Source organism: Propithecus coquereli, unplaced genomic scaffold, assembly GCF_000956105.1.
Source record: "Propithecus coquereli isolate 6110/MARCELLA unplaced genomic scaffold, Pcoq_1.0 Scaffold1, whole genome shotgun sequence".
Taxonomy (NCBI): domain Eukaryota; kingdom Metazoa; phylum Chordata; class Mammalia; order Primates; family Indriidae; genus Propithecus; species Propithecus coquereli.
In genome coordinates this window covers 24,962,796-24,985,639 of record NW_012133857.1, presented here as the reverse complement: position 1 = coordinate 24,985,639, position 22,844 = coordinate 24,962,796, and the positions used below count along the sequence as shown (strand labels likewise).

Here is a 22,844-nt window from a genome sequence, read left to right as displayed (position 1 = left end):
TTTTGTCTCCATGACCGAACGAGCCTGCCCTATGCATCCGTATTCCCTAGCTATAATTAAGAGCTTATAAGGTTAGCCGATGCCACTTAAATGTCTTTTTTCCTGGAAGACACCAATCCACAAGCATAGACACTGAAGCTCCTAAGCCTTATGTAACTAAGAGAACCGCAGAAATGGGAGTATTGCTTATAACTTCTACATTGCATAAGTTCTACATCCTGCCCCCTCGCACCTCTCCCCCCACCCATTTTATCTTTTTCCCAGAAAAATGAATAGAAATCAGCCTCAAAGAACCTTCAAAATGAAGGGGGGGTGCGAAATCATTTCAGCATATTAATGAACAACAAGCACCAACAGCCCTCTCCCGGAGAAGTTTATTTTTATGCCAAATCTGTACAAGGAAAGCATTTCCAACCATACTGCATTATTTGGCCCAAAACCTTTTTTTCTACTCCCATATTGCTCTTCCACATGCAACAAAATACACATAAAAGAAAAACAGAGTTTGAGAGAAGATGGGGTGTTAACCTGAAAAGGTGTGATAAGGAAGGCCTCGGGCCCAGCCCGTTTAGGAAAATTAGCACCCTCAGCATCTCACCCCTCAGCGACTTGGAGCAGCCCCACCTCTTCAGACTTTCATATGTAATTTGCACCCTGCTAGAGCATGATATAGAACTGACCCCATAAGGCGTGAATGAAAAGCTCTGCCTGGAAATTCTTCCTAATGAGCAGAACCTACGAGTCTGCAAGAAACAATTTCCAGCAGTATCTCACTGAAAACATGGAGTTCCTGCGCTAAAAGATTGGCCTTTAGGACATTCTGCCATGGTTTGCATTCTTCTCAAGTCATTGGGTTCCCGTCAAAGAAATAGATTTCGTCGTTCCTAAGCCCTGCATTTTAAAGTGAGAGGCTAAAGGGCCCATATGTGAAGGAAAACCAATACCATCTTATGACAGTAATTCCTTTTGAGCCAGTTCCTTCTTCCTCTCCTGCTATGTGACTGCATTTAGCCCTCGCCACAGTCCCGCGGTGTGGTTAGGACCGGGATCATCAGCCCATTTTGTAAACGAAGAAACAGATTTTGAGAGATCTCAGGCTATTTCTCAAGGCTGCCTAGTGGCCGAGCTGGGACTCAGGGTCTAACCCTTTGGCACTTGCAGTAAAACATAGTTCTATGAGCAGCTATAGCAAAGCTATAGTTGTTACTTTATCAGATGAAAGCAGAATTCTCTTCTGATGGTGGGAAGGGCAAAAGCGGGGAGAGAGCTATTCTATCTGTGTGCATAAGCAGTAACTACATGCATATTTTTTATTTTATTTTATTTTATTTTTTTTTGAGACAGAGTCTCACTGTGTTGCCGGGGCTAGAATGCCGTGGCATCATCCTAGCTCACAGCAACCTCAAACTCCTGGGCTCAAGCGATCCTCCTGCCTCAGCCTCCCGAGTAGCTGGGACTACAGGCATGCGCGGCTAATTTTTTTATATATATTTTTAGTTGTCCGATTAATTTCTTTCTATTTTTAGTAGAGACAGGGTCTCGCTCTTGCTCAGGCTGGTTTCGAACTCCTGAGCTCAAACAATCCGCCCGCCTCAGCCTCCCAGAGTGCTAGGATTACAGGCGTGAGCCACCGCGCCCAGCCTACATGCATATTTTTTAAGCTTCTTTTATTTCTTTTTACATCGATCCCGTGGGATAGACTTTATAAATTCCTTTACGAAAGATGTAAATGGGAAGATGTAAAATGTAAATTGATTATGTTCTTGAGAGTAATAAGCAGCTTCTTCTCTCTGACTTCCCATGTGCTAAGTCCTATTTATTTCCCGAGTAATATTTGATTGAAAATGGAGACTGAAATACTCCCAATTGCCATAGGAAAAGATTAACTCGGAATTTCTTAAAGAGTGTTTATTAGAAATACGAGTTCCTGAGCCCCACTCCTCACCTGTGAACCAGAGGGAGGGAGGGCAGAATCCTCGTGTTTCACTGAGCACTGCAGGGCATTCGTGTGCGCAGTGACGTTTGCCAGCTACAGAGCCAAGTGATGCACATTTTAGCTAATGTCCTCCGAGCTCTGAGTCTCCTCAGCTGCTCCCTGATAGGTGAGTGTGCCAATGAGAGGACACATCAGACTACACCTTTTCCTCTCTTACCCTTGGTTTTATCCAGGTCGTCCATGGACCCAAATGGTGGATACAGTTATGGGCTAAGTACCCTTGTAGCCAGGTCCTCTCCACCAGAGGAGGGAGGGATGTAACTAGACGACCTTGCCTTAGTATCAGCCTGGGATCTAGATAGTTCCTTAGACACAAGCATTTGTGCTAAATACACTCTGCTGTTTAAGTCCTTGAAATATTAATTTGGGGAATTGGTAAATTACCGCATGTAAGTTTTCCTTACGAGCTACTCCTTTTAAACTAAAAATTAAAATGTTTCACCTTACCTTTCCCAGGTATGGTTTGGAGAGTATGCAACAATCTCTGACTTCCTATTATTAATAGATTAAGTCATTAAGTCTTCAAATAGAAGGATGTTTGTCTAGAATAATTCAGTGGCACAATCTGTCAAATTAATTAATCTCAGACAACTCATAGAGACCTCTTTTACCCCTGTAAATAGACCACGGCCAAGCAAGCGGTGAGAACGGCAATCCCTCCCCGCAGGGAGCTGGCCCGCATTCCCTGGCCTGGTCAGGGACTGTCTCTCTGCGTTCCCAGACGAGTCCTCCCACTGTTGACAGGGCAGTACCCGCGGGCCTGTGCTCCTCCTCCTTCATGGAGAGCCCACACACCGCCGTACGTCACACTCGGCAGGTGCAGTCCCCAGGAATTGCTGCTCTTTCTGAGACTGCCCTGCCCTCGCAGCACTCGTGCATGTTCCCTTCGCTTTCTCCTCTCTTGCTTCTTTCACCTCTGTAGCTCTTCTCTCTCCTTCGTGCTCGTATTGGTGTGTCCTCGGCCTCTCCAACTGTCTGAAAAAGTTCTGTTGCTCTCTGCTGCTGTCCTTGCCATTGCTGCTGTTGCTTTAGGTGTTACTCTTTCCCCTCACTCGCTCCATGATTAAGCTTCCTCCTATTGTCAGTAATGACACTTCCGAGCGCTGTTAGTGCTCGCCAGTCCCTACCAGGATCTGCAGCCTGGAGCCAAACAGTCGAGGTCGGAAGCCCAGCTCTGCCACATACAGACCAGCTTTGTGTTTGTGGGCCAGTTACCACCTCCTCTATGGCTCAGTTTACTTATCTGTGAAATGGGAATGATAGCACTTATATCACAGGGCTGTTGGAAGGATTAAAAACATGAAAAGTTCTTAGCATCTATCTCTACCTCTGAATAATTGCAGAGGAGAGGTCTCTCTGCTTCCCAAGGTAACCCCATGAACTGCTGATTGCTCCAGGAACACAATCTCCCCACCTTCAGCAGTGGGCCCTGGGGAAGTTGGAAGCAGGAGGGCTGGTAAAAGTGCCCTTTTAGTGATGTCCGTCCCGGAATTCCCTGACTGTAGCAAAGTAGCTTGTCTCTAAGGTTATCATGAAACTAGACTGCAGAAAGGTCTGTTGACTCCCCCTTCTTCCTTGTAACTCCTTAGTGCTTGCTTTTCAGGCTTGATGCATCTCTCAAATCTCTTGTTCCTCCTCCCTTTCCTTCCAGAATTTTCCTTTTTATTGTGCCATCCATTAAGTTCAACAGGTTTTCCCAGCTTGCTAACTATCCGTCATCATACTCAAATCATACATTTTAAAACCTTCCATGAGAAATTAAGTAAAATATTCCCTCATAATCATAACAACCAAAAAGCTTTTATTAAAGCTTTATTGATGTGGTATAAGAAGACTCTCCACATAAAGAAAAAGCTATTCATTGTCCCCAATCCCTGGCCATTCTAAGTGCAAACCTACCAGCACACACCCACTCCTGCAGAGTAGACACCTCAATTAATATTGCCAACACAATGAAGAAGTCTTAATGTCACCAGGAATCTTTTCCAGTGACAGATGTCAAACAGGACTGGACTTTGTTGGGAATTTGAAGATGCTAATCATTCATTCATTCTTCTCTCAGTTTCTAACCAATAACTGAGGAGATGATGAGGAGCCCAATGAAGATATAAAGTAGTATTTCTGGTTAAAGAGAACCCAGTAACCTAAAAGGCAGTTTCTAGAATATGTTGATGAACCTGATGTAGCTTTGGCCTGAGCCCAGAGAGAGGCTTCTACCTACCTCTCTCTAAATTTTAACCTTGAGAACTGCCTATGGAAAAATATGTCTGTACTATATTCATTTATTCAACAAATATTTGTTGAGCACCTACTGTGTGCCGTGCACTTACTAGGCACCAGGGATACAACACTGAACAAAACAGACAAAAATTCCCTGTCCTTATAAAGCTAAGTAAATTGTATAGTTTGCTAGAAAGTAATAAGAGCAATGGAGAAAAATTAAGCAAGATAAGAGGGATGGGTTAAAAGAGGGCAGAGATCAGGGAAGGCCTCAACAGGGATGTGACATTTAAGCAAAGACATGAAGGGGGTGAGGAGTTGAATCATGCAGATATCTGGGAGAAGAGTGTTCTAGGCACAGAGAGCAGCAAGTGCAAAGGTCCTGAGGTGAGAACAGGCCTGGGGTGTCCAAGAAACAGCAAAAGGCCAATGTGGCTACAATGAAGTGAGTATGTGTGTGCAGAGGGAGAGAGAGAGTACTAGAACAGGAGGTGAGAGGTAGTGAAGGCCAGTGCACATGAGACCCTGCAGACCTTGTCAGAACCTAGGCTTTTCTTCTGAGTGGAATGTGGAGCCACTGGCAGGTTTTGAGCAGCAGAGTGACATGACCTGACTCTTGGGCTAAATTGAGGCTGCCGGCTGCCATGTGAGAATCAACTACAGAGAGTGTAGGGAGGCAGACAGATCAGATAGGAGCCTATTAAAATAATGCAAGTGAGAGATGATCATGACTGGATTCAAGGTGGCATCACTGGAGGTGGAAGAAGTAGTTGAATTCTGGTAATGTCCTAAAGATGGAACCATCAGAATTTCATGACCCATTGGAAATGGGTAGTAAGAGAAAGTGAAGTGTCCAAAATTGACCCCAAGATTGTGGGCTTGAGCACCTAGAGAGATGGTCTCAGCTTTACTGAGATGGAGAGGAGGTTGGGGAGTAAGACCAGGAGTGCAGTGTTGGACATGACAAGCTTGGGATGTGTATCAGATATCCACGTGGAGAAGTCAGGAAAGCCAGTAGATGTGCAGGTTTGGAGTCCAGGAAGGAGGTCCAGGGTGGAGATAGACATGTGAGGACCATCGATCGACATACTTGTGGTATTTAAAGGCTGGAGGGCATCACCAGGGGAGAGAGGGTAGATAAAGAAGAGAAGAAGTGCAAGGACAGAATGTCAGGATGCTCCAACATTTAAAGGTCAGGAGGAGGAGGAAGAACCAGCGAACAAGACTGAGAAGCAGCAGCAGCCAGAGAGGTAGGAGGAAAATCAGGTTTCCGGGAAGCCAAGTGAAGAAAGTATTTTAGGCCGGGCATGGTGGCTCATGCCTATAATCCTAGCACTTGGGAGGTTGAGGCCAAAGTAGGAGAATAGCTTGAGGCCAGGAGGTCAGTAGTTCGAGACCAGCCTGAGCAAGAGCAAGACCCTGTTTCTACAAAAAAATAGAAAAATCAGCCAGGCGTGGTGGTGTACACCTGTAGTCCCAGCTATTTGGGAGGCTGAGACAGGAAGATTGCCTGAGCCCAGGAGTTGGAGGCTGCAGTGAACTATGATGATGCCACTGCTCTCTAGCCTGGGTGATAGAGTGAGACCCTATCTCAAAAGAAAGAAAGAAAGAAAGAAGAAAAAAAGTGCTTTGAAGAGAAGAAGGTGTCAAATGCTGCTGATAGGTCAATGGATCACATTAAATGAGGACTTTGAATTGATCACTGGATTCAGCAATGTGAAGGTCATTGGTGAGCTGGACAAGTTTCAGTAGGGCAGCAGCCTGACTGGAGGCGCTATAAGGCAGAACAGAAGAGGAGAGGCCCTCGCTACTCAAAGTGCTGTCCTCAGGTGGGCACCATCTGCATCGCTGGGGACCTTGTTAGAAATGCTGACTCTCAGGCTCCAATCCAGATCCACTGAATCAGAAGCTGCATTTGAACAACATGCCCAGTGGGTTCCCGTGGGTACTAACATTTGAGAAGCCCTGGTAGAGAGCTCCCTTTCATTGCAGAGAGAAGAACAAGAGGACAGTAGCTGAAGGGAGAGGTGGGGTAAACAGAGGTTTTTGTTGTTGCTGTTTGCTTGTTTGTTTCTAAAGATGAGAAAACAAATAACACATTGATAGGCAGATGTTTGCCTAGCCAGCAGGCAGCCTGCTTGACAGTTCTGTCCCCAACAGGACAAAAAAAGACAACAGCCAGGCTCAAAAATGCCTCTTTAACATCATGGTCCCTCTCTGTGGCCAGGTGGGTCTTAGACTTCCCATGCTAGATGAATCACTCCTCCTCTCCTCCAGCCCAAGAAAAAGTAGCAGAAGGGGCTTTTCTAAGGGCTGAGTCCTGCTGACAACCTTGCAGAGCAGCTTCATGGAAGTTGTGACTCGCTTTTCTCCCAGGTTTGGAGGGTGGCCGAGCCTTCTTCAATGCAGTCAAGGAAGGAGACACCGTGATATTTGCGAGTGACGACGAGCAAGATCGCATCCTGTGGGTCCAAGCCATGTACCGGGCCACTGGGCAGTCACACAAGCCCGTGCCCCCGACCCAAGTCCAGAAGCTCAACGCCAAGGGAGGGAACGTGCCTCAGCTGGATGCTCCCATCTCTCAATTTTGTAAGTAAACATGCCATTTTTTAAACAAAATAGCCCTGTAGAGTAAACTAAATCTTCCAAAGTTAAATTAGAGAATATACTTGCTTTTATGTTTAAGATCTATAAAATCATATTTGCTCAAAACAGGTAGTGAATTCAGGGGGAAAGTTGGGACAAAATGTTAGCTGAAAGTAATTTTAAAGTGCAATACTTGACATTCCCCCCCAAGGACTGAACAAAGGAAAGTGTATTTTAGGTGGATTTTTTATCTCTTTATTTTGGTGAGAGTTTGGAATTCACAGCCAAACATGTATTTGTCCTTCAAAGATAGTAGATTATGTATGTCCTTGCTTCATTTCTTCCTATTAAAAGTAATTTAAAAATAGGGTTGATTTGAAAGAAACTCAAATCTGCAAGTTAGAACCATTTAAAAATAAATGATGACATTATCACATGCAGTGAAAAAAAAAAAAAAAACAAAACATAGTACCTAAGATCCCATTCTGAGCTAAAATATCAGAGACCCAAAAATGAAACCGTCGCCTTAAACAGCCCTAGTTCATATTCTAGTTTTTTTCTCCTCTTACCTCTGCATCCATTTAATTTCTTGCTACCTAAAATGACTTTTATCTCCCAACACTTGATACATAGGGTAAGGCAAAGGCCAGTATATGCTTGGAAATGTTTATTAAAACAAAGAAAATGGAGACATAAAGCATCAAATAAAGTAATTCATTTTAGATCCAAACATTTACCCTAAAAGAGACTTCTGCCTTATCCTGAATATCAAGTCAATTAGAGATAGCTCAGGTATAAGTCACTTTTAGCAATAAACATAGTGATTCCTTACTTTAGTGTGGAACCCACTCATTGAGTCTAGTTCATTGAGCAACTGTCCAGAGATAAGACATACTAATGAGGAAGACAGATGAGGCACCTGCTCTCCAAATACCTGCATTTCAGTGAAGGAGCCTGGACAGCAAACGAGTCAACAAGTAAATAAGACAGATTCAGACATTGGTAAATACCATGAGGAATGTCACGTAGTGGTGACTGAGAGAAAAGTCCAGGACATTAGACAGATGATCAAAGAAGCCTTCTCTGAGTTTATGCCCAAATGATAGGGAGTCAGCCCCGCAAATATTTCGGGAAAGGGAATTGCAGCAGAAGGAAAAGCAAGTGCAAAGGCCCCAAAGTAGAGCCTTCACTTCTAACTTAGGGTCTACACAGTCCCTCCCGTGTAGCTCTTAGCAAAATATGGATGTGGATGAAATGATGTTGCAGCTACAGAAACTAAATAGAGGTGAATTCTCTTTTCAGTGACTTCCACTGCCGTGCTCCAATCTGTCCAACAAAACTATGTTCTTACACCTTGCAACACCCTTGCTGATCAGGAAATACAACATTTTTGGGATGACAAATTCTCACCATCAGGTGCTCCCAGGAATTCCTGTCTAGTATTAATGGTTTCTTAAAGGAAGACACATGCCGTTGTGGAACACTGTAAATAACCACGCAATCACTGTGGGCTTCCACACAGAAAATCGTGAAAGAATAAGAAAGAAATTGGGGTGGGACTTAAAGGAGAAGGCCAGCCCTCCTGCCCACAGCCACCGCCAAGTTCCCCACTCTCTTCTTGTTTTCTCTAACATCTTCTGGCACCTGGGTTGATTTGAGAGCAATAAAGAGAGCAACAGTCATTAGTTGATATAAAGCAAACCCAATATGTGTTTAATTTTTCTAAAACAACAACTACGTGGTGGGATCCCTGCCTTCCCCTTGCCTGAAACACTTGTTTTTAATACATTTGGAAACAACACATCCCATTGTATTCACCCAAAGCGGAATTATCTGCGTATCAGAAAGAAAATTCTAATTATAATCACCATCAAAATCAACCTCATAAAACATATATATCAGGTGATATTTGGAAAATACTAGTCTTATTTCCAAATAATCTCCATTTCTTCTAAAGTCATTTCACCTTACATTCAGTGTCTGTCCTGTCATCTCCCCAGATTAAGAAATCGCTATATGGTTTGTGATAGGTCCCACTTTTTCCTCACTTGTATAGGAAAGAGGTAAAATTAAATGGAGACCAGACATTGATTTAAAAAGAAAACTAGTGATGGAAGCTGCTGAGGAAGGGATGTCTCTCCATGGAAATGCACAGGGGCTCCTGATTTAGATTTTCCTCAGTGGATAGGATTGATTTAGTTATGAAATGAAAATGCTAGTCATTAGGCATCAGCAGAAAGATTCAATTGAATACTTACAGCTTGGTGTATGTCACTACCGTATGTGAAATAGGAAACTTTTATTAAAGGGGGCGTCCAGAGCAAAATCATAAGGGTTAGAATTTGGAGGTTAAATAATATAATCCTTAGCATGTGAAGTAGGCTGAGAGATGAATGAGAAGATCAGATAATGCATGTTTCTGGGATTTATCAGTACCTGTTGGTAGATCTACCTTCTTCTCCATTGTGTCCTTAATCACCGCCCAGGAATTGGGGGTCTCCAGGAAGTATGAGGCCCTACCACATCTACCAGGTTCTATAAAAACAAGGCCACCACAGTCAGCCATGTACAGACTGTATACTACAACAGACACCTTTCACATACACAAAAATATGAATGGTACCCATTGAGTTGTGCAGTGCCCAGTCTGCACAACTGTACCCAGTGGCTCTATAATAAATGGCAATCCTTACCCAGGGCTTCAGTCCAACAGTGTTGATCCCAATAATTCCATGGTTACTTTATTATCCCTGAAACAGAGCCTCAACACTGCTCCAAATTCTATATATTGCTAGTGTAGGCACTTAATAAAAACTCAGGCCAGATTACCAGCAAGAGCGGCTTCTGTTCCCATAATTTAGAAACCAGCAGAGAAAACCAGTCAGGATTTAGCCAGCCCAGCCTTCTGCACCTGAGCATGTGCAGTTAAAGGTATATAAAACCCATGAGAAAAATCAAAAAAGGAACCAGAAAGTTTACATTCTATGGTGTCATTGGGTAGTTATGGACCAGAAGCAATCAATCAATCAATTAATAAAGTGGTTGGGGTGACAGAGTTCAGTCCTCCCTGGGTATCCTTGGGAGTTGGTTCCAGGACTTCCTGTAGATACCAAAATCCACAGATGCTCTAGTCCCTGATATAAAATGGAGTCACATTTGCATATGACCTGCACACATCCTCCCATATACTTTAAATCATCTGTAGATTACTTATAATACAGAATACAATGTAAGCGCTATGTAAATAGTTGATGTACTATGTTGTTTAGGGAATAATGACAAAAAGTCCATACATGTTCAGTATAGATGTAATTTTTTTCAAATATTTTCAATCCGCCATTGGTTGAATCCACAGATGCACAGGGCTGACTGCATATCCTAATTTTTGGTGGTGTCTGCCACGGCATGGTGGTTAGTTCACAATTACTTCACAGCTGCTTTAATTTGTTAAGTTCAAACCATCGCTATTACGCAGATCAAGTCGTAGGTATGGGTAACTCGACCAAACCCACAGAGTTGATTCATACTTAGGGTGACCAGCTCCTCCTGGCTTGCCCAGCACTCCCCTGCTTTTACTGCTGAAAGTCCTGTGTCCCAGGAACCCCCTCAGGCCTGGGCAGACTGGGACATGTTGGTCATCCAGTACTGCAAAGCAAGAGAAATGGAAAACCATCATAACATAGTTATAAATAGCAAACTTTGGTCCTTCATTTACATTTGGTTCCCATCGATACACGGCTTTATTTTAATTAAGTCACATCACAAAAATTAAGTCAATCACAGATTCTTTAGCTAAAAAAAAAAAAAAAAAGGTAAAAAAAAAAATCAAGTATTGCATTTTAAAAAGGTTTCCTTGACTTCCAAAAGGTAAGGGTCACTGTTAAATATGTAACTCCACACACATCTCATTAAATCCTGTTTTTGAATATTTGTTCAAAGGACTTGCCATTCTTGCTAGTGAACAATTTTTTAGAACAACTTTTCAATGCCTTAACGCCGTAATAGCTTGATTAGTATTTACACGGCAGAGGGAAGCTACGTAGAAAAGGGAAGCAACATAGAAATATTTTTGGGGTAGAAAAAAATAAACACTCCAGTCTTGTCATGTCGCTGTCTATTCAAGGGAAACTTAAGAATGGAACATTTTTATAGTTTGGAAAAACTTGGGAGTAATTGTGAGTTTATTTGGATCTTTCTAAATTCAGTTTAACAGTCTCCTTGGTGCAGTTTTTATTTTTTGCAATTTCAAAATGAAAAGACATGTCTAAGAAAGAGTGGAGTGGAGTTATTTATATGGAATTGTGAAACCTGAAAAAATAGATCCTGCTATTCATTAGTTTGTGTGTGACTCTACAAAGATTTGGGGAGGGTTCCATCAACCTTTAAAACTTTTTTGTTCTTTTGTAGTTTTTTTGTGTGTGTCATTGTTGATTTAATTTTTTCCTTTTTTTGTTAAAATTTTTAAAAATTAAGTCATTGCATAGCTACACAACTTTTTTTAAACCAATACTTGCAATTCTCCGATGTTTAAGGCCAGTGTTGTTTATCTTGAAAACAATGTCCGAATCTATAGTCGAGTATTACCACGATTTATTACGCCAAATGGCCTCTCCTTAAGACACTTTTTCCCTGTCCATGATGTTAGTGGAACAGTAAAAATCAACATTTCAATTCTCACCGGAGTGGGGTGGGGGGAAGGGGGTATTTTAAATTTTGACATTTGATCAATGATTATTTAATATATCACTTGCAAAGAGTCATTTTAATGTCTGTTTCTCAACTACTAACTGTTAATCACGTCATAGATGCCCAAAGTTGGATGTTTTTGAGAATTGTTCTATTTTTGTTAGCACCTGAACAGTCTTCAACAATTAGAGGGATTTTGGTTACTGTTGGTTTGGGGGAGGTTGATTTTGTTTTTTTGTTTTGTTTTATTTAAGTTTTCTTGTTCAATCTTTGCTCGAACCCAAGAACTTTAGCTGCTAGGTTAGAACTCCTGTCTGCTTTCCTGAGCCTTGTTGCTAGTCTTTATGTTATTCTGGTTTGTTCCTTCTTACCCTGCTAACTTCTAGCTGGACTGAAGGGTAAGTGCTCCCCTATAGCTAGCACAGCTCAGATAATCAGACTAGATTATCTGACACCTGCAATGTGCTTCCCCCCCTTCTCCTCTTAAATCTTCCTCATGTCTAGACCTTGTAGTAAAACTTTTCATGTTATTTTCCTGACCTTAGGTTTGAAATGTAAGCTTCCATACTGAAACTAGGATGCATGTGATGTGTGCATAATTGCCTCCTCTCCTTGGCTTTCATATTGGCATCAAATGATCCTTGAGTAAAGCCAACCATTAACATCTCCTAATTTTTTTCATTCCAAGAATATTAATTCACATTACAATGAAATGGCAAAGAATGCCTTTGTTTCATGGAATTCACAGCTACCTGACTGTTTAATGCCTGAAAACAGATCATTTTGCACTCTGAAAATGTGTTGTTGTTGTTGTTTTTCCTCTCCCATTCCAAAGATTAGAATGGTCAGTGTACCAATGGTGTGGTAACCATGAATACCTTAACAAATAGAAAGGCAGAGTAGGAAACCCAAACATGTTAACTGAGCAAGACTTGAAGAAATTGCAAAATACAATTGATAAAGTAAATGCATTATTTGAACACTAAAGAATTCATTCTACCTGGCTTAAGGGTGTGCTCTAATGTAAGACCCAATAGAGGATTAATTTTAAAAGGAGAGCTACAATATATGGGACTACCACACACAGCAGGAAATTAAGGACATGACTGAGTCCATGTCACTTATTTACAAATGCTTTGTATCCACAATCTCATGATGCCAAGGAAGGTTTTGGCCTCTGGTCTCGAATGCTGTTCGGCTACTCTCCCTAGAACAATGACAACAATAACTTTTTTGACATCACTTGTATTTGTATTAATTTTCTAAAAATACTCATGTAAGAGAAAAAAGAAATTGAAAAGTCTTTCTCATCACTATTTGAGTTATAAACAAAAAGAATACACAATTCCTTTATTCATGTAGGAAAAAGCTATCTACCAAAAATATGTTGCGGGAAAACTTAACATTAGAGGGAGCTAGAAAAATCCGGTCAAGAGAGCAGGCAAATATGTATTTGAGTATTCTGAATGCTAATTTAGAAGAAGTAGGTCATATCATTTCTCCTGACCATTTAATAATAGTCCTTTCTTCAAATTCTTTTCGTTTCTTTCTTTAATTTGCTTTTTTTCTCCCTTTCTTTTTTTTTCCTTTTATTTTGCATAAATGTACCCCTGGCTAGCAGACAGACTTTTTCACCACTCCAAGCAGATACTTAATTTAACTTTTCTTTCCTTTGAATGTCTGATGAGGCATTTTAAAAAGCCTACCATAGAATATAAACTTAGTGGGAATTTAGGATTTTGCTAATTTTTTTTTAAAGAATGAAAGAAAGGATGGATGAGTAGATGACTGAATGAATTCTGTTCTGAGTGAATTTACATGTATTTGCACAACAATGCATTGCTATCCCAGTAGATTTTAAAATAGTTGTTTGCCTTAATTCCTTTCTATAGTTTTATGTCATAAGATTTTTGCTATATCTTCTTGTATTGTCAACTTGCAGTTGCTATGTTGCAGGATGCAATATCAAAGAATGAATTCAATATCAACTTAATTTGCACAACCCAAAACCATACCATAAATGATATTCCTTTTCATTGTAAAAATAAATTACTTTTTAAAAGAATAGATTACCACAATCAGCTTCAAAATTTTCCAAACACCATGATATGATCTACATAGACCATATTAAATGAAGGTTCATTTCCTTGTGAATTACTTCAGCTACATTTAAAATGTTATTCACTAGTTAGTTTGAGTATTTTCAAGTCATATAGTAATTTGCGGTAAAATACTTTATTAATCAAGTATAGAAAATTTATTTTTGCTCATGTTGGAGTTTATGAACATAAAAACATCAAGTACTCTGTAAATTAATTGAGAATGCAATAACTTCAGCAAAGATAACTATAAATCATTTATTTATTTGGTTTGAGACCATTGACAAAATCTCTACTGTGATTTTTACTCAAAGCAACTGTCTCACAAAGAATTATAGAAATTAACATTGAAATAAACATCACATGCTTATCCTCTTGGGGGTATTGCCATAGTAGTTTTAAATTCAAGATTTCTGCAAAATGCAATGTGGCTCTTGATAGCTTTCAAAGAAGCTTTCCTCTCTGGGTCATTCACATTATCTTGGTTTAGTCAAAAAGACCATGAAGGAATTAAGTCGTTTCTCAATTAAGTGGTCCACTGTGTGCCTCTGGGCAGTAGGCATGGGAGGACCAGTCTTTTTTGCTTGCTGTGTAGAGCTCAGGCAGGGCACAATATCCCCTGGTTACTTGACTATGCCAAGAAAAACTCTTCTAGAAAAATCCACAAACAGCTAGCTGCCATCAATCATTGTCATTTCTTTATTTCATGTCTTCTGATGAGGCTGACTACTGTCATTGTTCGTTATTGTCCAAACCATACATTCACTCTTGTACTGTCAAGCAGATATGACAAGCACACATTTTCCGTATAAGAAAGATACAAAGTCACCTTTTAATTTGCAGTTTGGGTTCACAGATGACTTTAGAGTTACATTAGCTATTCTCTTGCCTCTAGCATCCATCAGGAGTGGCAACAGCCATAACTATGCTCTAAATTTCAATGATAAAAGCAGCTACCTCTAGCTTATCATAAAAAGAATTCATGAGAGAGAAGAGCCCCTTTGAGACAATTCATTAACAATACAATCATAATTATTTTCAACAGCAGAATTTTCTTTTCCACTAGCCCATAAAAATCTCCAAAATATAATATTACAAAATAAAAAAGAGATATTTGACCTTTTGTCTTCAATCCCTTGGCTGTTGGAAAAATAAGAAAATCTCAATAACGTTAAAATTTGAAAACTATATTATTCCTCCAAGAAAATTACATTTATTTGGTAGACATTATTGCAAACCTATCTAAAAATATGTATGTCGGAAACAAGATTGCGTAAGTGTGCTTGCTGTTGAGTTAAGAGATCATGAAGAATAGTATATGTTTCTCCATTTCTGAGCGAGGGAAAAAGGAAAAGAATATCAAACATGAAATGAACCCAAATATCATGATCAACTAAAGAACAACAGAAATGGCAGAGCAGTCAATTAGGGACCATACCACTTGAATTTTAATGAAGGAGATTAAATGAGAGTATAAAACCCACATAATGGTATCACTTTAAGAACCAGTGTTTTCCCAACATTCCTTAAACGCCAAACCAAAATTGTTTCCAAGCAAATTTGGAGTCAAGGTGGAGACTCGTTTCCACTGGAAAGTAGACCTGCACTCCATAGGTGTGTGTATTCACCAGCCTGCTTCTGTCGATAACCATTGATAGTGCTTTACGTTTCTCAGTGTGGTTTAGGTCCCGATATCAGCTTTGTTCATCTAAGTTTAGTGTGAAGTTAGTCAGTCTTCTATGCCCGTGCCACAAAGGACTACAAAATCCTTATGCAATTAAACCCCAGAAGTGGAACAGGTAGCATTGTTTGGAAGGTGTGTTGACTTATGTCCTAGCAGCAGAGCCCATGAAATCGCATTGCCTACTTTCAGTACCTCCCTACATTTGGTGCCCTTGCAGACCAAGCAGGACTTAGGAACTCCTTTCTAAGGCCAGGTCTGGCAAAGGTAATGGTTGAAGTTGGTTCTTAAAGTGTAGTCAATCTTGGTTTTTTAAATAAAAGAAAAAGAAAAAATGCAGTTAATGAAAAAGAGCATTAGTATGCATCTCCCAAAGCAAGAGATAAGCCAGACATCACTGGTGTTTTAAGCAGCTACTCTACCCTCCTAATTCTATTTTGCTGAACCTAATGTTCAAATTCATTTTCATTCTCTTGGCACATGCCAAATATTGGCAAAGGAAGTGATTCCCAAAATGTCCTGAATTTAGGAATTGACTCTCTCATACTTTGCTCTGGGCTGTTTTCCCTCTGCTAATGTCAACATTTAAGTTGTTTTTTTTTTTCCCCCTTTAATCAACCAATTCCAATTGTTTGTATGGGGGTAAATGGAGTTGCAAAGAACATTTATTTTTTAATGTTGAGCTCTGTAGAAGAACAGACCAGGGCAGTGCAAGAATGACTATATGGTGTTGCTTGGGAAGCGCCCACAAGTTCTTTGAAACAGAATTTGGAACAGCTGGACCACTGCAGTGTTTTATTTTAAAATAGACAACATATGTAATGCATATGGTCCTAGACATGTATGGAGACACAGGCAGACAATCTGAATGGTATCCAAAGACACCTGCACCTAGAATTCTGTTTCCTTCTATAAGATTTTTTTCCCCTAAGAGCACATGTTCCCACTTTTGCAAGATACCATCTGAATCCCCATGTGTGTGACTCCTTAATAAAGTCAATGGGAAGTTTCCTAGGATGGAGGTGTCAAAGTAAGTCGGTTAATAACCACCTCCTAAGGACCTGACTCCTCTAGGAGCTGGCAGAGGAAGTAACAGACCAGAAACTTGCCCTCAAGGAACATATTATCTACCAAGGGATTCAATTGTGTGTCTGTATCCTGACCACAGAGAAACTGGAACATAACTTAGCAAAAACACGGAGACAGGACATAGGAACTGATTATGCAGGGGCAGAAGAGAAACATAAAGCAGAGAGACTGGGAAGGACTCCCAGCTAGAAACGCTATGGTTTCAGAAGCAAGGAAGGGATAGAACATTAGCTATAAATGCAGAGACTTCCTTGGCTCACTAACAACTTAAAACAAACTGGCTTTGCAAACACTAAGGAGCCTGCCTGTTCACTCCTAGCTAACATCTACCGAGCCCTAACTATGTGCCAGGCACCCAGGTGCTTCCCAGGTACTTCTCATTAGATCCGCTCAACAGCCCCCTGAGGCAGACCTGAATACTATCTTCAACTTACCAATGAGGACAAGGAGGCTCAGAAACATTAAGCAGCCTGCCTCACATCACATGCCTAGTAATGGCAGAGCTAACTTCAGACCCAGTCTTTGTCACTCCACTAAGTCCACCAGCTTAAACCTACTTATTCTAACTCCCATCAGATACACTGTTCCCAGTGAATTTAGGCTATCAATATTCCATAAAATCAAGAAATAAAAATATTTGTTGATAGAGTGAATTTAGTTATTTTGATGAAATAAATTCATTATTTTAACAAATATGTATTGAGTGCCTACTCATGTGCCAGGTACTATTCTAGGTGCTGAGAATATAGCAGAAACAAAAAATACCAAAATTCCTGCTTGGATGGAGCTTAAAAATCAGATCTCTTTCATTGCCACCTTGAAATAGCACTCCCGGCCTATCTCGCCTATTTTTTTATGAATATAATAAGCTCAATGAAATGCTTAAAGATTTCATGGGAGCCAGCCACTCTTTTAAGCACTCTTGAGTTGTTAGAACCATTAAAATAATGAGCCTAATTCCAAGTAAATGATAATTTTGGGCACACAAAATCCAGGAGCTGTTCACTTTACTTGCTGGAAATTCCCACTGCTTGAAGCTCCATCCCACACATATAGGTGTGCAAGACATCTTAGGAATCATTAAATTACAGTCCATGACAGCAGAAAGGGAAACGAAGAGCCAGCTCCTCTTACACACAAGGAAACTGAAGCTAGGAGAGGTAACTCAGCCAGCATCCTACAGCTATTTAAAAACGGAGCTCAAACTACAATCCAGACCTCTTAAATCCTGTCCCAGGCTCATGCTACATGTGGATGCGGAGAAAGAGGAAAGAAAGGAAGAAGGGAAAGGAAGTCTTATTTTTATAGGATTACTTTTTGAAAAAGAAAATAGGCTGATTTTAAGCCTATTTTCCTGTCAGCCTGCTTTGAAAATGTTAGTAAAAATGAAATTGTTCTTTAGACTGACTCTTAGCCCAGAATCAGCACCGTGGAGCTGTATTCACTGAGCCATTGTGATGGACTGGGGGGCGGGGAATGGGTCTGCATCCAGGTCCCCTGAGAGGAGCCAAGTCGTCTTTTCAGATCCATTTCCTGAGTGGCCCCAAAGCAAAATAGGTCATCAGCAAAGTTTTCAAGAGGTTCAACAAACAAACAAAGAATGAGAGACTTGAAACGTGTGCCATATTTTGAACAGCTACAAAAGAGCCCCCTTCTCTCTGAGTTAAATGACCGGTTGTACCATCATAATTGAAGAGCAATGAAATAGCCGAGCCAAACTGGCAAAGGAAGGCCCCGGACGATTTGTCAGCTTGCAGCCTCTTCGGAGAAATCCGGGAGCAAGAAGCTGATGCTAGCCAAAATGCCTGATGTGTCTGTTAAAATCGAGAGGCAAGGGGTGGATGAGGATTTTGATGAGGAGGAAACAGGATGAACCATTTGTGTATACCCCACGCTTAGTTTTCTCTGAATTAAATTGACCTGGGACTGACAGGAGGGAGGTGGAGAGGGCAGAATCTGTCGGAGGAGATGGAAAGGTGCCATCTGTATTGCTCGGGTGTCATTATGCCAGGGGAGACTAAGTTGGAGCAGGTTTAAGGCACTTGCCTTGGGCCAGAGGAGTCACACACATGCCCTAGAAGCAGCTAGCTTTTCTCTGAGCACCAACTTCTAGCAATCGTGAATCAAAGGGGAACTGTAGGTTGGAGACCAAACAACCAAACCAAAAGAATCCTCCTAGGTGAAGCACCTAACCTTAAGTTGAAACTACTTTGTGGAAAACAAATTTAGAGCAGTTAACACAGCAAAGAAGATTCTCTCAGATTTGCTAATATAATTCCCACGCATGTGACATCCTTTCCAAAACCTTGTGTTTTATTTTCCTAATGGAGCGATTTAGCTGTTAAAATACATTCTTTAACTTGCCTTCTGGAAACCGTTGCTTCTGCGTGTCTTGGGCATAAACAACACATCTTGTTCAAACACTGACCACTTGCTGCTTCTGTGAGAAAATGACCGAAGAATTTGTTTTTTTTAATCTGACAATGAGAAGGTATAAATCTGACATACCACGTACTTAGGTTTGAATGCTACACAAAATCAATAATAATAGGAGGAGAAATCATCCTCTTAAAGCCACACTGCTACCATAACCCAAGCTTACAGCCATATCCCAAGCAGGGGAGAGAAAAAAAATCTTCCTGGACTTGAGGTCGCATATGAAAATATTATCCAAACTACTCCCAAGTCAGAAATTGATTTTCCCCGTGTCCTGACAGCATCTCTGGTTCCTGGCAGGTCCCCGTATTCCAATAGAATACTGCATGCCAGAGGATGAATACAATCTTGCTCGATTTGACAGAAGATTATTTTTCTTCATAGTCTGCATATCAGGAGAGTCAGTAAAGAAGAGGTGGAGTGAGCTGATTCCTTTAATGTAAAGCACCTCCATTCCTACCTCTTTAGGATCTGCTTGGACACAGTTGAGTTGAATTCTCTGAGTTATTTTGCCAGTTGAGTATAGTGTATTTTAGTTACACATGTTGAGACTAATTAGTTAGCCCTTAGGAGGTTTTGCCTACAGCCTTCACCCTGGAAGGAAAAGTGTGAACACGTTGAGACTATTAATTCACAATAAATGGCAGATCATAGCCCTTGCTGAGTAAATTTCTGTTTGTCTCTTTCATAAGCTTTGCCTGAGTAAGCACCCTGTAAGGCATCGTCCTTGACTGTTACAAACTAAATTCCCATTGAACTCAATCTGCAGGTTTCAATGATAATCTTTTTTTTTTTATTTTTAATTTTGGAGGGTGGGAACTCAAATCTTTTGTGAAACTAAATTGGCAATGGGGATTTGGAAGAAGAGGATCCAAATATTGTCACTTTGCTGAAAATCAGCATAACCCTTTTTCCAGATAATCCCAATAATTGCAGAGAAATTGCTCTAGACATAACCACTGGAATGGCAGAATCTATTAAAAACCTACCAAGCTAAATAGGCCGTTACAAGCAAAGATCCGATCTGCTTTCAGTGTTCGGTGAAATGCAGGCGAAGTTCCGGTCTTGTGCTTAGTTTTTAAAGAACAACATAAATGCACTGGAAATGTGATCATTTGATAAACATGTTGATGCCAATATATTTTTGCCTAAATGCAGTAAACTCACCAGTAAGTGATGCAAGTTGACAATGGGAGGTAAAAAGAATATCTTGGGGATGTTGGTGGGCGGCAACGGGAAACAGCTAACGTTCATGATGCCTAGTGAATTCCTGTGTGTTTGAAATGTCAAAGAAAATGTGATGTGTTTCTCTAAATTGTGTCTCTCTCTACATGTATAAATGAACAGACGCAGATAGAGCTCAAAAACATGGCATGGATGAATTTATCTCTTCCAACCCCTGTAACTTTGACCACGCTTCCCTCTTTGAGATGGTACAACGCCTTACTTTGGATCACAGACTTAATGATTCCTATTCTTGCCTGGCAAGTATATTCTTTGGTCTACAGCAATTTAAACATAACATTTTTTAATTTCAATATTTCTCTACCTTTATGTCAGAAGCTCTTTTCTCCATTACAGAATCCCTTTAACAATTATAAATGTGTTCTTGATTTCCTGGGTTGAGATAGTTTTACTTACCAAAGAAACAAGACTGAGCGGGAGGAAGTTATCAGTAGAAACAGATCCAATTCCCCAGCCTCCCTATCTTAGCTTCCCCCTTTTCAGCTGCTACATGAGAAATATTCCCAAGAGGGTAATCGAGTTTGGCACCTGCTTGTGGAGAACTTGTAAAAATTGCCTTGGTAGCTTAGAGTTTAAGATTCCCCTCCCTTCCCTTCCCAGGCCTGGTGATCCTATCTCATAAACGAATGTATTCTTTTTGTATAATTTTTAAAGATTGAAATGATTTGTAAATAAACTTCACTTTTCATAAGCTAAGTTGATTTGGGTTTGTTTGTTTGGATGGCTTTTTTTTTCTTCACAATGTTCAGAGCATTTTTTTTTATCCTTTGAGGGAATTTTTTTATAGCGCTTTAGATATCTGGAAATCCAGCAGGAGTATCAACATTTCCTGAAATCCTATTTTAAACCTAGATATAAATTATTTAAATTCAACGGACTGCTATTATGTCTTTATTGGATTTCTGAAGATACATTTTTGGCTTTAAACTACCAAATTCAAAAGCCTAAAAAAAGACTCAATTTATTTCCTTCTGCAAACCATAAATTGTTACTTCATTTCTTAAAGGTAAATGTTATTATATTAATCCCACTTTATAGATGACAATGGTGAAGGGAAATGATGAAATGAGTTTACACAGAGGAAAATGCTCATCCCTGACTCCAAACACTAAAGTTAATTTATCTATATAGTGTTTGGATTATGTAATTAAATAAGGTTAACGTGTTATTGATATTAATATATATCATGAAAGCTTGTTTCTTTTCCAAATGACATGGCTATATCCTAACTCTATTCTGACTAATTTTTATTTCAAATTTCTTTTTTTTTTTTTTAGTGCCAGAAGCCAATATATAAAAAATAGTAGATAAAATAGTCTTAAAAACAGAAACAGGATTATGTGCAATAATTTATTAATCTGTGTCTCATGAAAGATTCATTGATTATCTCAGGTTTAGAATCCCTTCATCAGAAGAATCTGAACTTTGCCAAATTGGAAAGGAACATATCACTTTGACTTTAAAAAAAAAAAGCTTACCTTGCATTGCAAGGCAATTTTTCTCAAATGTGTTTCCTACAATTATGTGATTATTCCTATAATTATAAATTGCATTTATGAAACTCGTAAGAATACGCCTCTGAATTTAAATCATTCCCGTTTGTGTGTAATTCCTATTCTCTTCAGGAATTTTCTTTGAAGTGTATTATTTCCAAGACTTTCCACATCATCCTTTTTTAATGCAATTTTCTTTGTTTTGAAATTTACCATGAAGGAGAGTTAGTAAATGTCCTCCAAAATTTAAACTAGAAATGAAATATTGGAGCTTGCTTCCCATTAGTCACTTCTAGGCTTAAAATTATGGTCTAAAATCCAAAATTAATTATGAATAGAGTAAAACAGCTTCCTTCCCCATTTGTATACCTGTATCTATTAATCATCATCCCAAAATTTCAGAAAATAACAGAAATTAAAAAGACCTTATCTCCTGCCTCTATATATTCCATTTTCTCATTATTACAATCTTTTTTTCAGTTGGTTTTGGAGACCGACCAGCAGGGATACATAAATTTTTCTGTGTCTTCGACTGAGTTCCTAATTGATATTTCTTCAACTCTTTTCAAAGCAGCTATTTTGGCATCTACAAAAGACTTGGTGTCATCTGAGTCGTAGAAAATATATTTTAATCTTTCACAGCAGTGTTGTTTCTAAGATTTAGCATTTGGGGTAGCAGATGGAGTGGCAAAGAAGTTGCCTATAGGGGCAGCCCACTGCCTCGACTACTCTCCCGCCCTCTGCAGTAACTTATAATTTGAAATAGGAAAGATGCCGTCTTTCGTTGGATGCATCGCTGAGCTGCAAGTTGTCAATTGAAGATTCCCCAGATCCCTAATACAAGATTAGAGTGTTGCAAAGGCCTCCCTCACTGTACTTCTGTGGCCTCTACCTGTCCCCAGTCACTTCATCTTTTTGCCTTTTCTCTCCCAAGATGGAGCAATATTCAAAAGATGACTCAAAGAAGACCCTCGAAGTAAAATTAAGTTTATATTTAAAACCACCCTACATTTCCTGCTTACGAAGTACCACATCAATTGGTTTATGTCTTGCTTCAAGCAGGAACTGAAACCCCAAAACATGCTTGATTTCAGGTCCTGGCCGGCAGTGACCTTGAGTGGCAAGTCACTTGGCCTTTCTGAGCACCTGTTTTCTTAAGGGCATAATGGGGGTTGCAACTTCTATCCCATCATGCCGCAGAACCCACTCTGAACTGGAGACTCCACCCAGACTCCCTTTGATAGCAGAGTTTGGGTGGGTCCCATAGCAGGAAAATAAATAATAAGAAAACAAATAATCACCAGAAGAAAAGT

At 40.0% G+C, this 22,844-nt stretch overlaps 1 protein-coding gene across 8 annotated transcripts in view; it reads left to right on the top strand.

The window, feature by feature from the left end:
* Positions 1-22,844, top strand: part of CADPS (Ca++-dependent secretion activator) — a 524,321-nt gene that overhangs the window by 359,227 nt on the left and 142,250 nt on the right. For 4 of the 8 annotated variants that reach the window (XM_012642705.1, XM_012642642.1, XM_012642427.1 and 1 more), the window contains exons 11-12: positions 6,593-6,805; positions 20,141-20,277. In XM_012642705.1, coding sequence (XP_012498159.1) covers positions 6,593-6,805; positions 20,141-20,277 — 350 coding nt within the window. Of the gene's footprint in view, positions 1-6,592; positions 6,806-8,265; positions 8,275-9,448; positions 9,460-11,874; positions 11,887-15,524; positions 15,536-20,140; positions 20,278-22,844 lie in introns of all 8 variants that reach the window. The other 4 variants (XM_012642349.1, XM_012642497.1, XM_012642774.1 and 1 more) reach the window with 3 other exon arrangements.